Genomic DNA, 15,686 nt, shown 5'->3' on the forward strand with positions numbered 1-15,686 from the left:
TCAGACTCACTGGTACTGGTATTAAAAAAATCCCTAATAAATTTAACAATCCACAAATGCTCGTACATGTGTAGTCGTTCAACTATTTGATGTAATTTGGCGAGTTACCAAGGCATGTGAGCAAGAATCGGAGCTGAGCGATGAAAGTTGCCTTCATTTCCAAACCAGAGTGAAAACAATACATAATCCATGTTTGCGTATACATTCAAGAGGCTTATACAAAGTGTGACATTGTATTATCTATATATTTGCAAAACATATCACCGTGTGTGACGACCCCCCCGCCCACACACACGCACACATCCTTCCTCATTCCTATTGAAGCAAACAGTGTCTGAAACAGAAGCAATTAAATCAGTGAATTCACAGACGCTTCTCATTTGAATGAAATAAAACAAGATGTAATTTAAAAAAATTCTCCATTTTGGAACATGCTGCTGCCAAAATCTACGACGTCTGGCGCTCTCCGCCTTTTCTTCAAAGCAATCGTATAAATACAAGAGAAAAGGACATGGATGGGCAACAATGTCAGTGTTTTTATATGCTTTCTCAACTACAATACAGGCTATATAGTTCAGGATTTAAAGCCCTAAAACAAGAACAGAAAGTCATGAGCATTCTTTCCTTCGTTCTGTCTATACAACATATGTACAAGCATTTTTTTTCTGCCATCATTACAGTAAACAACCAAAAAAAGACCCAAAACATTTAACAGGGGAATAGAAAAATCAAAAGACATTTGCATTTTCTCACAAATCAATGTTTTGTTTTGTTTTTTTAATCACACAAAAAGAAAATACTCACAATGAGATCCCCTGTCCGTTTAAAATGGTGTCGCTCTGAATATTAGCAGTGAAAGAGTGAACGCTGCAAAGCAAACTATAGAAGGGCAGAGGTTTTTAAAGCACAAAAAGAGGACGGACTTGGCTCTCGGGGTTTTCTTGGTGATGAATGATGGTCTCACTTCTGGTCCGTTCATACATGTTACCGTCACATGGACAGCCACAACAGTCTCTTACTATCTCCTTCTCGCGCCCCCCCCCCCCCCTGTCCTCTAGTCCACCTTGACCACGCTGTAGATCTTATTTACAAACCAGAAGCAAGCAAAGAAGCCGATTGTTCCTGAGAAGGAAAAACAGCAGCAATGAGCACATCAATTTTAAAGAGTTGAAAATCTGATGATTTTTTTTTAAGACACTAACACGCAAAAATAAGTCGGATAAATTTGAGTAGGCCTGTTTACAAAAAAAAAAAATGCCCGTTGCAATGCTTTGGCACCCTGAAATTAACATCACAGGCATCTTGTGTGTGAATAATTATCACAAAAATGTGAGGTGTTTACTGTGCAAACTTTGTGAGACACCTACTGTGAGACACTGACTATCTAAAACCTTTGCTCCTTTACAGCTAAAAAAGATAACCATGTGACAAATCCACATGACACTATCATTTAAGTCCTTTTTTTTACTCTTTCACTAACATTAAGATGCTAGTCCAAACGTGACTTACAGTGAGCTCAAACATGAGGACGGGATAAAAACCACCAAAATAGAAATTGGAAATGGCGAAGATTAGTATTATTGACTTGCAAAGTGGAAGTAAGGAGGAAACGCGATAATGTTTTGGCTTGGATTATTCCCCCAGCGATAATATTTTGACATCTTGTCCCCCTTCGCGGCTCTGTCTTAAGATAATGTCAACGACGATAACTTTTTTTTTTTTTTATATATATAAATCTGGCCCAATAGTGACACTAGTGCAGATTGTCTTTCTCCATGTCGTTCACAATCGCTTCAGAAATTTGAACAGGTGTATTATGTTATCTTTTAGGGCGGCATGGTGTTGCTCTGGTTACCACGTCCGCCTCACAGTTAGGAGGGTGTGGATTCAAATTCCTGTGTGGAGTTTGCATGTTCTCCCCGTGCCTGTGTGGGTTTTCTCCGGGCACTCCGGTTTCCTCCCACATTTCAAAACATGCTTGGTCGGCCAATTGAGCACTCCAAATTGCCCCGAGGTGTGAGTGCGAATGCGCATGGTTGTTTGTCAGCACGCCCGGAACCCGAGTGGGGACAAGCGGTTTTATTGGTGAATTGGTCCCCACATGGAGTAGCACAATCATTTACAACAAATTATTTTGCGGACCCCCAAGGCTACAGCTATGTAACCACTTCAACACAAAATGGTGGATTGGAGTCAAGCCGGCGAGACAAGAGTCAATCAAAAGTGAGCATTATTGTCTGAGAAAAAACAAGATTGTTTTAGATGACTAGTGGGTTGTAAATGTTAACACATGATCGCAAGTAAATGAGCTTATCAGCAATGACGCAATAAAGACCAAACAATACATTGCACTAGAGCTCAGACTACTCCTGGTGTTATATTTCTTGAAGACCAGGGTGTGTTGAAACCAAATATACTCCCCCCCTCCCACTTGGACATTTGACAAACATTCTGCTGTGAAACGACATCAGGCATGATCCCATTTGGCTTAGTAGTACTAGAACAATAGTTTCCTGTGTGGCAAGATGATAAGTGGCTCACCTGTGAAAAGGAAGAAGATGAGGACCATGATCATGGTGTATCCAAAGTAGAGGAAGGTGCTGGCCGCGCCGATAATTTGAAGCTTGGAGAAGAAATAGTGCACGGCGTATATGAACAGATAGACTGCGGTGAAGCCGCTGGTCAGGAAGGAACGCCACCACCAGTGGTAGTCCTGCACATGAGTGACACAAACACGTCAAGTCAGAAAAGCTGAATACTCGCCAAGATATTGTTTTACACACAGTTTGAGGATTTATGACATGTAATTTTTCCCCCTTATATGGGTTGATTAAAATGTATTTTTCCCCCCCCGTTCTTATTTTGTGGATCTAAATGGATTGCCTATCAATGATGCAATTTAAAAAAACGAGTAATTTAAGCTTATGTTTTTCAAATTGTTAAATGTTTAATGTATTCATTGTAAATTATAAAACACAAATGAGAATTTTAACAGTTAGGTTATTTTTTACAAATAAACAAATCTGATATTTTTATTTTGCTTAGAATATTTTGTGCTGGATGAAATTGCGAAATTAATTATAAACTTGCTTTAAATACAAAGTACGAATTAATATTTCATTCTTTAAAGCACACATTTAAAATATTTTTTTAAATAAAGCATTGAGTCACAACTGCTCAATAAACTGCATTAATATTAGTTTTTCTCAGAGCATATTGAATATTATATGCCTATTCCAATATCCATTTCTAGAACATCATTGCTGGCTTTGTTAGCACACCTATGATGTTTTGCATCGTTTGTTTGCATTAAGCTAACCAACTTTGGTTTGACAATGTTTTGTGATTCCACTAAACATGCAATTCTTTGTTTTACACAAATTCCAACTGAGCAAAAATAAACAACTTGAAGCCTCTTTTGAAGAATTGTTTGCAATCTGCCAAATTGTAGCTGGTTTTGTAGTTTGCTGGCACCATCTAGTGCTCGTAAATTACATTTTTCTGCTCGAAGTACAATTGGAAAAACTCGTCAAGCATTGCAACCAAGTCTTGGTTGTATTATTTCACATCCGTTGCGAGGGATAGGTTCTTGACTCAAATAGAAATGATAACATGTTAACATTGCTTGTACCTCAGCACATAAGTGGAAGTAGCAGAGCAGAATGGTGGCCTCGGAGCATGTGATGAGCAGAATGATGAACACCAGAAACAGGAAGCCGAACATGTAGTACATCTGATGGGACCTAACCAGAGCGACACATTTCACACCAAGCTCATTTTCCAATGTGGCGAGTTGACTGCAGGTCAGGGTGAGGAGTTATGCTGTGCACTTACCAAATGCTATTGAGAATGAAGAAGAGCTGGATGAAGATGCAGCCAAAGGGCAGGATGCCACCCATGACGATGCCTGGGATGGGCTTTGTGAAGAACGACTGCTCAGGAATTTGACGCGGGATTTGATTTGTTCTCACTGGTTGCTCAATTGCCTGTGAAAAATAATAATAATTAAAAAAGAGAGGTTAATAAAGATAATTCTGTATATCTGAATGGTATGAAGGTTGTAAAATTCAAAATTGGAAGAAAATCCAAGAAACATTGGCAGAGTTCAATAAAATTTTGGTGGAAGCATCAAAGCTTTTTTTTTTTGTCAATGCAACAAACGGTATGATCTAGACTCCTCAGCACGTCAAGGTGAGTAATGATAATGCATCGGATTTCTTCAGCACTGCAACTTTTTCTGTGCATTCAAGACATGCCAATGTGCCCCAGTGAGCAACAACAACAAAACCATATTATCTGTTTTTCTTGAAACAGGCTTGTCTCGTACTACGCCTTTCTTTTCATGACAGGTTTTGAAAAAGACATGACTGAGGAGTGGCCAACATATCTTTTACGTTTCACCTAAAGCTGTCATGGGGCTAAGCTCTGGTAGTCCTACTAAAAAAAAGAAAAGCCCAGGGCAAAGACACAGCAAAAAGGGCTGCACTAACAATAAACGAGTACCTATATTGGTTAACTTCGATTTTGAACTCTAATATAATTTATTCTTTTAGTCACCACCTTCTACAAGAAATTGAACCAGTGCGCCAGAGTTTGTGTTTGACCCTTAGAGAACCTCTATTTGCCGTGATACGTACAGACTTCTTGAATCCAAAGTAGGCACCGATGAAGGTGAGTGGCACAGAAATTCCAAACCACAGGGCCAGGATGGCCACCAGGGTCCCAAAGGGGATGGCTGCCGAGGAGCCCTCCACCCAGAGAATCAGGTTCATCAGGAAGAAGTCGGCAAACACGATACTATAGAACAGGGGGAGATGAAGGAATGATGATGACAAGGAAAGAAATGAGTGAAACATAGTAGTCATTTTAGGTGCAGGAACGAACCCGGGGCACAGGAGCGCAGTCAACAGGACGTTTGTCTTCCACTTCTCTCCTCCAAATGCTGAAATAACAACAGGACATGGCAATGAAATGGGGCGAAGTTTCACTTGTCAAAAGCTTCTTGTCAGAAGTCTTACTTTTGTAGAGGCGTGCTGAAACGTAGCCAGCGGGGGTACCCAGCAGAACCCAGAGGACCACAGCGCACGTCATGAGTGCGCCTCTGTTGGCTGGGGAGAGGAAGCCCAGGCAGGCCAGGACTACAGAAGAACAATAATCTGTCAATAGTCTTAATTGCACCAGTCACCACCAAGTAATGGTGTCTGGTATCGCACATTCACAGTCTAATTAGAGCAAGGGAAAAAAACCTACACACCCCTGCTCAAATGCAAATTTTCCCCTATACAAATGGCAACAAGTAATAGAATTTCAAAACCTTTTCAGACATTAATGTGACCTATAACACGTGCAAGTCCACTATAAGCTGTCTTTGTAAAAGGGAGGATAGATTTCCTATTTTGGAACTACTTTTGCATCACCATCATAGTGCCATAGAACTACATTGAAGTGAATTGAGCTAAATTTAGACAAAGTAGCACTTTGCCATGTGTGCTATCTTGGTGCCAGGGAACTACAATGAAATGTTTTTAGTGCCTTAGTTTTTTTTGTTTTTATACAATAACCAAGCAGGTGTTTTAAAACCACAACAATTAGACCACCCCAAATAAAATCATGCAGTCACCTCACACAGCAAGGTCTCATGTGTGACTTCTAGTTAGACCCGTTTTCCTCACATGAAATCATTCCTAATCTTTTGTGTGATCTTACACAGAGTGATGAAAGTCATGATGAAGATCTGTGTGCCTTGTCCGAGGAAAATGGAAAGCAGCATTCCTTTCCTGGGTGGGCGGAAAACATCGCCGTGCACCTGCTTCCAGCCAGACTCCTCCTGCGCGTCTTCCTGTAGAAAAGGAAGTGAGACGGAAAATCAATCGAGCACTCCACACACGTGCGACGAGAAACGGAGTTTAAACAGCCACCACGCAGTGAGTTGTACCTGGCGGCTCAAAGCTAGCCAGCAAAGCCACAAAAGGTGAACACTGAGAGCTGTAAAATTTGGTGTGCTTCCACTCCAATCCGTATCATCTTTGTTACTATCCAGTTATACTCACACCACATTTTACATTCCTCTCTCACATATATATGCTTGTGTTTCAATCTAACCCAAACACCTGATTGGAGGACCACAACAATGTTTGCTTTTCAGCAGGCTTACATAAAAGGGAGTGGATTTCGGCTTGGTCGGTGGAAGCTTGACCAAGTCGCCCTGTGAAATGTGACAACACGTTCAGGTCTCAAAACATTACACACTGTACTATTCACTGAGAACCAGGGGAAAAACCTCCACCTTCAAGGATGAGTTGATATAAAAGTGTTGATTTCAGGAAACCAATTTAAAGGCTACCAGTACTTGTCTAAAGTATGCCTTCAGGCGTCAGCCATTTTGTGTACTCCTCTGTTGAGCCTTTTGTAATGATCATGTACATGTAGCGAGTTGGTGTTGCCCATACCTGGTCGACCTGGTTGTATCTGGCAATGTCCTTGTGCAGCGTCCTGAGCATGATCATGGCCACCATGCCGGACAGGAAGAGCACGATGACTAAGGAGTTCATGATGCTAATGGCCAACACATACAAATAAGAGGGGGCGTTAGCAACTGCTGACACAATCGCATAAATGTGAATATGAAACTAGCGCTCGTACCTAAACCATTGGATGTTTGTGTGCGGCATAGAAACCAGGATGTAGTCCCACCTGGAAGCCCACTTGATTTGGTTGTTTTGCTGTAAAAGGGGGTGAAATATTACATTATAGTTATCGTATAACGTATAATACATGTATTATCCACGTTAATACAAAGACTTGCCTCAAATGTGACAGTGTAGGTGTAAACGATGGACACGTCATTCTCAAACAGGCTCGGCACCGCCATAGGAGCAGTGCTTTCGCAGTTCAGGTTCTTCGCATCTGCGTGGTTGATACTATTGTGGAAGGGGGGACAACAAAATGTATCTGAATATATTCCTACTTATCTGTACTATGGTTTACCCATTTGCAATGACCACTAGGAATTTAGAAATACTTATCTAATAACTTGAGTATCAAAATTGTACAATGAATATTATTATGTGGTGGCAATTTTATTTTTCTGAAGATTATTTTATATTGTTTCCTGCTTAATTGTTCCAAATGGATTGCACGTGCCCTTTACGGTTCCAGTGTATATCCAGTTTACCTCTTGGGCTCCAGCGTGGCAGCAACGAGCCGAGCTCCTGTCCACCCATCAGCAGTTCCGTTGTGGTAAAAGATCCTTATGTCAACGTGGTTGAAAACATAAAATGTCTTTGGCTTGTTGAAATCGCCCTGGAAAAATAACAAAACAAAAAATATATTAAAAGGTTGTAAACAACAAAATGCAATTTCTGAATTAGAAATTTGAAAGAACTTTAAGACAGCGTCATTAAAAAACTCTTTGATGCCATGTTTGTATAGCCATTAAAACACAATTTTAGAAACAGTAGTCACAGCTTACATTAATAACACAAGCATCCTTAGGTCGGCCATCTGAACCAACAAGGCAACCAATGGGGAACCCAGGGTTGCAGTATTTTTGGTTGTCTTCGACATCATAGCACCACGTGACAGGCATATTGTCGATGATCCTGAAACAACAGCAAGCGCCACTCAAATACCAAACATATTTTTTCATCACCTCAAGTATGCAAACACAATATCCAGATGGGCTCGGCTAAACTGTGACCAAACAAACCAGTGGTGCTGATAGTTGAGCTGCATTCCCATTTTGATAAAATCCAGTCGGGTAGCATCCTCTTGGCTGTCCTTCTTGTATGTTTTGGTGCAAACCGCTTTGCATTTCACATTTTCTTTAAATTTAAACTGCAAAGAGAGGGGACGGCAGTCACATTCAATCAACATTTTTTTTTGTAAAAAGTAAGCAACAAAATTACACACACATTCTCAGGTGACACTCACCTTGTACGGCGAGGACTCGATACGTTCGCCGAACAACACCTGCCCCAGATTCTCCGAAGGCCTCATTTCCTTATCGTCCTTGCAAAAGTCAAATCTTTAACAAACACATCACATATGATTGAGACATTTGGACACTTGGAAAGTGTCCACTCAAAAGTACAGAAAGTGTCACTTACACGTCATATTCATAAGGCAGGACGGACTCCACAGAGTCCAGGCGATTGACAAACAGCTGTATCTGTGTCTGCAGGCAAAGCAAAAACGTGACAATAAGCTGTTATGAAATATCATATTAATGGACAAGATCAGGTTGCCAAACTGCTCTTTAAGAGCAATAGGCCATGCACAGAAGTACTTTCTTCAATTTAAGGGATCGGCGTAAATGTACTCTCACTAGACTATCTCACTGGATTAATTGAACTTGTCAAAGTAATTTTGAAACAATAATTCATTTGTTTCAATTTGTTCTTTGTGTATTAGCTTTGCTTTCATCTTAAAAACTCTTGAATAATACTTGGTCTCAAAACGTTTTGCCCCACGGACCACCACAAAAAGTATTGCGGTTTCAGTCCTGAAAGGTATATTTAATATTTTCACCCACTGACATTATGTGGCGTTCAATTGCACTTGAATTTGGGGTAAGAACTGAAAAGATTGCATGTATCTAAATACAACTGATCTGCACGTTGATGAGAATCACTCAATTACGTATTACTATGCTCCATTTCAAAGATGAACTGCAATGTTTGGTGTGATGTTTGTTCCTGACCTCGCGACATCGTAAGAAATGAGCGCCTCCCTCAAGTAAGACTTTGATATGTAAATAAACGAAATATTTAATATAGATTGGAATTGGTTCGATTACTTTTGTAACTGTCAATACTTTCAATAAGGTGGCTCTTTGGATGATTTTACATACGGCTTGTCATCAGTTCGGCTTTTGTGCGAACAACTTCAAGGCTTGACAACGTCACTGAAATGCAGTTGGGGGAAAAGTGCAAAAAAAAAATAGCTAGCACCGAGGGGCACAACAATGCTCATGCTGTTTTCCAACCGATAGTCGGGGCCTTAAAAAGTGCTAGCGTTAGCTAGCAACGTAAACATTAACACCAATGGCGATCAAAAGCAGCCGATTCGGCTGAAAATCCACGGCATCGTTAAATAAACGAAAGCATGATAAATTCTTCCTACCTGGCAATCTTCACTTCCTTTACCGTCCTCGCAAAAACTAACTGGAGCTAAACCCGGAAGATAGAACGCCAAACACGGGCAGAAATCTGAAACTAGAAAAAAAAGCAGCCAATAACCAAACTCTATTCGCAGTCTCATTTTAGGTGCGAGTCGTTAAATTCTCCGCTTGTGTCAAATATGAATATTTCTTATCCAGGGAAAAAGCTGTGCTCGCGGAACAAGGGTAGCTGCTTCTTGATCTGGTTCCGACTAGAAAAGCAGGCAAGCTAGTAAAGGCTACGTTTCACTTGTCTGTACCACATCGACTCGGGTGATTGGATCGCCAGCGTCTTTTTATGACGTTCACTTATATGATTGGCCGGAAGACAGTATGATGACGTTTTAAGAGTGGTTGGTCTGTCTTGCAAAAATACACGACCGAATTTCACGAAGTAAACTATTACCAATGATTTCTGATTTCTAAAATCAATGTACTCTGTTTTGAAAATACAAACTGATGAAGAATGACCATTTATATGCTTTTTTACTTTCAATGACAATATTTTCTGTTGCCTATCAAGAAACAAATACAAAACAAATAGTGGATTGTACCTTACGATATATGCATGCCATTGAAAACAAAACTTGATTATAATATCTTGACAATGAGACTGCTCCTTTTTAGGTCTTTATTATTTTTAATCTAACTAATAAAATTGGGTTTTTGTGTTTCTTTCAAGTTCTCAGTTAGCTCAAATAAAAAACACTAATAGATATTTAAACTGAAAGGCATAGCACATATTTCACGAATGGATTCAATATTATTTTATCTTCTGACTATTGGGGTTGCAAAGTTTGGGTTATGTTGAGGTCTAGTCCGGTAGGTGGCAGTAATGCGCACGAACCCGACAATCAAATAGAAAAAAGGCGAAGAAGAAGAAGCGGTGGCGCTTTGAGCACGCATGTTGATGAGCGCTCCTGTTTTCTATTGTGGTGCCATTCCACGCTTTGTGCAATATTAACATACAGAGGAATCTTTTGAGAGGTGTTCTGGCTTCATTTCGAAACTCTGCAGTGGCAGACGGAAAGTCGTGTTTTTGTTGTTCACGCCACTAATCGATTCCCCGCCGCATTTCGCGGGTCGAGTAACAAACGCGCTTCAGCTGGGGCCACTCGCCATTTTGCTTTATCAACAACCCAAGCAAGGTAAGTTACGCGACATAACTCAATACTTTCCCAATACGACGGCGGCTCTTCTTTTGACTTTCTTTTCCCCTTTTTGTTTTGAGAGGTTGATTTTGTGCGACATGGCGGAAGCAGACCGACCTGGCAAGCTGTTTATTGGGGGCCTGAATACCGAGACAACCGAGAAGGCCTTGGAGCAGTACTTCGGAAAATATGGCAGGATTGTTCAAGGTGTGAAGTTATAGCGTCTCTTCTCGAGAGTCGCAATTTTCCATTTGCTCTATTAAGGTATACCTCATTTATACGGCGTGAAGTATTGTAAAAGCTTCTCACATGCGACACGGCGGTTACGTTTAGCTTAGCTGGTCGAGTTTTAAGATATGAAACTTTGGCCATATGGCAAAAGTTCACGGTCACTATACGTCGCTGACATTGATGCATGGACAAAGATTATTTGCTGTAAACTCAGTATTTTAGGAGAAAATTAGACAAGAAATAATCACTAATCTATTGATAAAATAATCAACTAGGTATTTGGACAATTCACTCATTCACTGCCAGCTCTGGTAAAATGAATGTTTGGCGTCTATAGCTGTAAATGGCAGTTAATGTTTTCGCTCTAACAATACATACATGTACATGGATTAATTGAAAATTAAAAGACAAATGGATCTGGAGCATGTATTTTTAATGGGATTTACTGACACCCATCAATAAAGTAGAGACCATATCATTTGACCAAATGTCGGTGGACAATAGTATTGTGCTTACTCCATTTTATTGTATTTCCAGTTCTTCTGATGAAAGACCGTGAAACAAACAAGTCAAGGGGTTTTGCGTTTGTGACGTACGATAATCCAGCCGACGCAAAGGATGCCGCCCGTGAAATGAACGGAAAGGTATGTGATGCTAAAAAAATTAATGACCTACTGATAAATAAAAAAACGAGGCTCTCCTTTTTGTCTATTACAGTCTCTTGATGGTAAGGCCATCAAAGTGGAGCAGGCTACCAAGCCTAATTATGACTCTGGGGGCAGACGAGGACCCCCACCCATGTACCCTAACAGTCGCGGCCCACCCAGGGGCCTTCGTGGATCCAGAGGAGGTGGGATGAGAGGCCCATCCAGAGGTAAATATGAAGTTTAATTTGTGAGTTTGTGAATGAAATTTAATTCATGTATGTCTTGGGTTTTTTTGTGTGTCGTGCTTGCAGACTACTATGATGATGACAATGAAGAACCCTTCTATAAGGGGATGTCCTCGAGAGGTCCCCCTCCCATGAAAAGAGGACCCCCTATGCGTAATGGAGGTCCCCCGCCCAAGAGATCTGCCCCATCTGGTCCAATGAACAGACGTAAGTTTTGCTCTGTCTTTCAAACACAGTAGTTTCGAAGGACCGTAACTAATGATTGTTTATTTATTTGTTTTGTTTTTATTTTCTTGTCAATCATATTTTTTCCTTTTTTAATTCCTGACCCTCTATTAAAAAAACGGGGCATGGTTTCCTGCTTTGTCCACATGTCAGAAAATGAGCTAAAAATTTGTTTTCTGAAGCAAATGATTATGAATGTCTTGTTTTCATTATACGTCAAGAAAATCAGTCTGCCTTCATGGAAGATGACAGATATTAGAGAATATTTACTGGTTTACAAATTGAAATTCCAATGATTTGGACAGTGCAACCAAAATTTCTAGTATAAGATTCAAAATATTTGATAATCAATTAATTGTTGCACCCATGAAATTGTATTGTGAAGATAAAACGCTCATGTTATAACTTTGCTTTTAGCCCCAATGTCAAGGGACAGGGACCCCTATGGCCCACCCCATCGCAGAGACTCGATGTCCAGAAGAGATGACTACCCATCACCCAGAGATGACCATTATTCAAAAGACGGGTAGGCCACCTTAACCCCCCCCCCCCCCCCCCCTCCTTTTTCCCCCCCTAATCTTTTCAAACAAATACTGATCATAAATGCATTTGAAACCCCATTTGACCTCTTATGTAGAAAATATAAATGGTTTAAAATGCTCTTGAGTTAAAGTTTTAATTTGATTTGTTTTTGGCAGATACTCCAGTCGAGATTATAATTCAAGAGATTCTCGGGACTATGGACCTCCTCCCAGAGATTATTCATACCGCGATTACCCCAGTTCCCGGGATGACTATGGCTCAATGTCAAGGGGTTACAAGTAAGTCTTTCTATAATGTGCTGAGAGTCAAATTGATTAATCTCTGTTATTGATATTTTTCCAGCACAATGCAGCAGACGTCACAGATGACACACACGAGTTAAAAAGAAAAAACACCTGAAGTAGTTTAAGGGAGGGTTGAAATTCTTCTGTAAATTGACTGATTAGAAGACATGATGCCACAAACCAGAGACTCCATTAGGCTTTAAATGTTGACGCACAATAGTAAAATCAACCACAGGTTCAGCACGAAGTTTGGGTTCATTGCAAAGGATAATTGCCGACAGCCACATGATCATAGAGTAACTTTTTGTACCTATCACAGTGATCGTGATGGCTATGGTGGAGGGCGAGATTCCAGAAGCTACATGGACCGCTCGAGTGGTGGCAGCGGCGGCGGCGGAGGCTCGTACCGAGACTCGTTTGATGGTTACGGTAAGATATTTCCTCACAGGTCTAGGACGAACCAACAGTGGCATGAAGAGGAGCCGCATAGATAACTAAGCCTCATTTCCAAAAAGGGAGCAACCCAAAGGAAACCACAATCAAAATGTTCATATACTTGGCTGCTGCCAACAAATGTTCGTTTTTCAGTAATGAGTTGATCAAGCATTGACTGGCGTTCCAATTCTACTGCCACTGCAGTCCTCAAAAGATAAATGTGCCTCACATTTTTTTGATAATGCCAGAGTTGTCTACCATAAGGAGCCAGAAACTGTCCTTGGAAACCGCAAAACAGAATCTTGCCCATCTCTCCCTCATGGAGTTTCCTTCACAAATAACCATCAGGACTACTCAGAAAACCTGGAGCTCTAGAAAGGGGACGTGGCCTCAGAAATCAATGGCATGTTGAAACAAATAACTCAAGTACTCCATGTGGCTGGATCTCAACTGCCCCCAAATGTCTGCAACAAACGTGGTCAGTTTAGATCTACCATCAACACCGACAGATGGTTCACGTAAATGCAACCATCGGTTCAATTAGTGCATCACAGAATTCCGTGTACTGGCAAAGAAAGAGAACCAAACCTGCAAGAACAACCGAAAAAAATGTCAAATGTATCTTGCCAATTACCTGACCCGTTGACCCTGCAGGTAACTCTCGCAGCGCCCCACCTTCACGGGGCCCCCCACCGTCCTTCGGTGGGGGCAGCGGAAGCGGTCGTTACGATGACTATGGCGGCAGCTCCCGGGATGGCTATGGCGGGCGTGACAGTTACAGCAGTCGGAGTGAGCCCTACCCATCTCCCCGTGGCGAGCGCATGGGTAGGCAGGAGAGGGGCCCTCCCCCTGGCGAGAGAGGATACCCTCCTCGCGATTCATACGGCTCAAGCCGTGGAGGGCCACGCGGGGGCCGTGGAGGCAGTCGACCTGACAGAGGCATGGTTCGCAACAGATACTAGAATGGACATGGAAATATCTCTGAAGCAGACGTTACTCCTGTTGCAGCATTGAAATCGTTGTGGGAGAAGTTTGACACAAAAAAAATCCCACCATGTCTAAATCTGTGGATTGAGTTTTAGCTTTAAACTGTGTCTTCACTTTCCCAATTTTTCCGTATGTGTTCACATTTTTTTATATACATACATCAATCTCTCTTACTCATGTATCGGTACAGCGACCGAGTTCTATTTTTTTTTTTAAAACGTTCAGTGCTGCTGGAACCTGCAATGCCCTATAAGTTTGGCTTTCCTATTCTAATAAAAGCACTAGTTGTACCCTGACCACTGAGCATCAATACTCCAACAAGCTCAAAAGCCTGGACATGAATCTGCATCTCGTAGAAAAAGTTCTCTGTCAAGTTTAGTTGGTGAGTCTCTGCTCTGGAACTTGACTCAAAAGACAAATTGGTCACTGTTGTGTTAAAAGGGCTAGGCGAATGTCACTGTCAAAATGTTCCAATGTAGTTCCCTTGGAAATGGATCCATCATCCTAGAGTCATTCGCTGGCACGCTCCAACAAAACCAAAGGCAAGAGCAACCAAATGCAAGCTTCTATCCAACAAGAACCCATAGGCAACTGCTGGTAAGCAAAGCAAACCTCTTCTGTTTCACATCTGTCAATGCCTTTCATTATTCCTGTATTGCAGTCGTCATTCAATTCAAGACCGTAGTGCTTCAAAGGACTACACAAAAGAATGGATGCCCACTAGAACGTGCCTATTAATTGGAGCAAAATTTGTCAAAACTGCAACGAGCTCCAAGGCAAGCTAAGACCTTTTGTCTCTTGCCTGCAACATTTTTTTTTCTTTTTTTTTGCCAGCTGCACCCTGCAAAATGGAGATCCTTTGACACCAAGTACTTGTCTAATCAAAGTAATTGTCGAAAGTAAACAAAGTTGAGAAATACTTTCAAAACTCTAGACAAAAGTGTTTCCAAGGCTTTCTTTATCAATGTAAATAAATGACAATAAAATGAACATCCATTGTCAGAAACCTTTTCCTCAAACAAAGGAGACCTCTGGAAGAGCACCAGCATTGTAACCACCCAACTGGAAACAATCTTTCAAGTGGAAGGCAGTGGAGCCCAGGACTTTTAACACCATGTTTTATGTTTCATGAATACACCTTAAAGAGACGGACAGAGATTAATTTTGTCTTCTTGTTGCAGGATGAACACTCTCCAAGGCAAACTAACCTTGATGCGCACCACAACTCTATCAGTTGAGACCAGTAGGCCAATGACGTTCATGTTCCAGTTGGTGCAGGTACTGAGATTAATCCATCTCTTAGGGTAGTCCATACTTGTGAATGTGCGTATTGATGTCTTGAATTCTTGTTTTCATTTTAGTGTCTTGCCACTGGCCTGAGACAACTGGTTGAAAGATTTCTGGAAAATGAGAAGAGGCTGAGTACTGACTCCAAATACTTTTGTAGTTCAGGATAATTGGCGAAGGAATAGCTCTGCTGAGTGAGTTGTTGTCAAATTAGGAACAAAATGAACTCCCAATGTTTTGAATAAACAACTTGACTATTGGCCTGAACTTTAATTACAGTATGAACCCATTCCCTTTCAAAATGCTACCTCTGATTATCCAGCATACCCCAACAGAAGACGGTTAAAACCTGGGGACAATGAGAACTGAGTGGAGGTTGACTTGAATCAGTCATGCATTCTAGCATCAGCCATGTTGAAATTTAGTCCCAGTTTTTGTCCAGTTTGAATCACGCTTGTTCTTAAGTCATTTTAGTCCAAGAAACAATTTTA

General features: G+C 41.1%; 2 protein-coding genes across 3 annotated transcripts; one reads left to right on the top strand and one right to left on the bottom strand.

Moving 5' to 3' along the window:
• Positions 1-134: 134 nt before the first annotated feature.
• Positions 135-9,430, bottom strand: tm9sf5 (transmembrane 9 superfamily protein member 5). Of its 2 annotated transcripts, XM_088379380.1 has the most exons (18): positions 9,124-9,430; positions 8,109-8,176; positions 7,933-8,026; positions 7,709-7,836; positions 7,472-7,601; positions 7,175-7,302; positions 6,806-6,920; positions 6,643-6,722; positions 6,450-6,555; positions 6,155-6,205; positions 5,707-5,839; positions 5,019-5,138; positions 4,885-4,942; positions 4,638-4,797; positions 3,835-3,986; positions 3,632-3,743; positions 2,542-2,713; positions 135-1,122 (listed from the first exon to the last, which is right to left on the bottom strand). In XM_088379380.1, exons 1-18 carry the CDS (start codon positions 9,259-9,261, stop codon positions 1,055-1,057), a joined length of 2,013 nt encoding a protein of 670 aa, XP_088235506.1. In that variant the 5' UTR covers positions 9,262-9,430; the 3' UTR covers positions 135-1,054. The 2 variants fall into 2 exon arrangements, with proteins under 2 accessions (XP_088235506.1, XP_088235512.1); XM_088379386.1 differs by lacking the exon at positions 6,155-6,205.
• A 584-nt stretch (positions 9,431-10,014) lies between these two features.
• Positions 10,015-14,204, top strand: rbmx (RNA binding motif protein X-linked). The gene is made up of 9 exons (XM_088396742.1): positions 10,015-10,308; positions 10,394-10,518; positions 11,080-11,186; positions 11,260-11,416; positions 11,501-11,641; positions 12,077-12,185; positions 12,358-12,480; positions 12,806-12,915; positions 13,576-14,204. Exons 2-9 carry the CDS (start codon positions 10,410-10,412, stop codon positions 13,881-13,883), a joined length of 1,164 nt encoding a protein of 387 aa, XP_088252868.1. The 5' UTR covers positions 10,015-10,308; positions 10,394-10,409; the 3' UTR covers positions 13,884-14,204.
• The last annotated feature ends 1,482 nt before the right edge of the window (positions 14,205-15,686 follow it).

Source organism: Syngnathus floridae, chromosome 1, assembly GCF_059516105.1.
Source record: "Syngnathus floridae isolate MCC-2025c chromosome 1, RoL_Sflo_1.0, whole genome shotgun sequence".
Lineage (NCBI taxonomy): Eukaryota > Metazoa > Chordata > Actinopteri > Syngnathiformes > Syngnathidae > Syngnathus > Syngnathus floridae.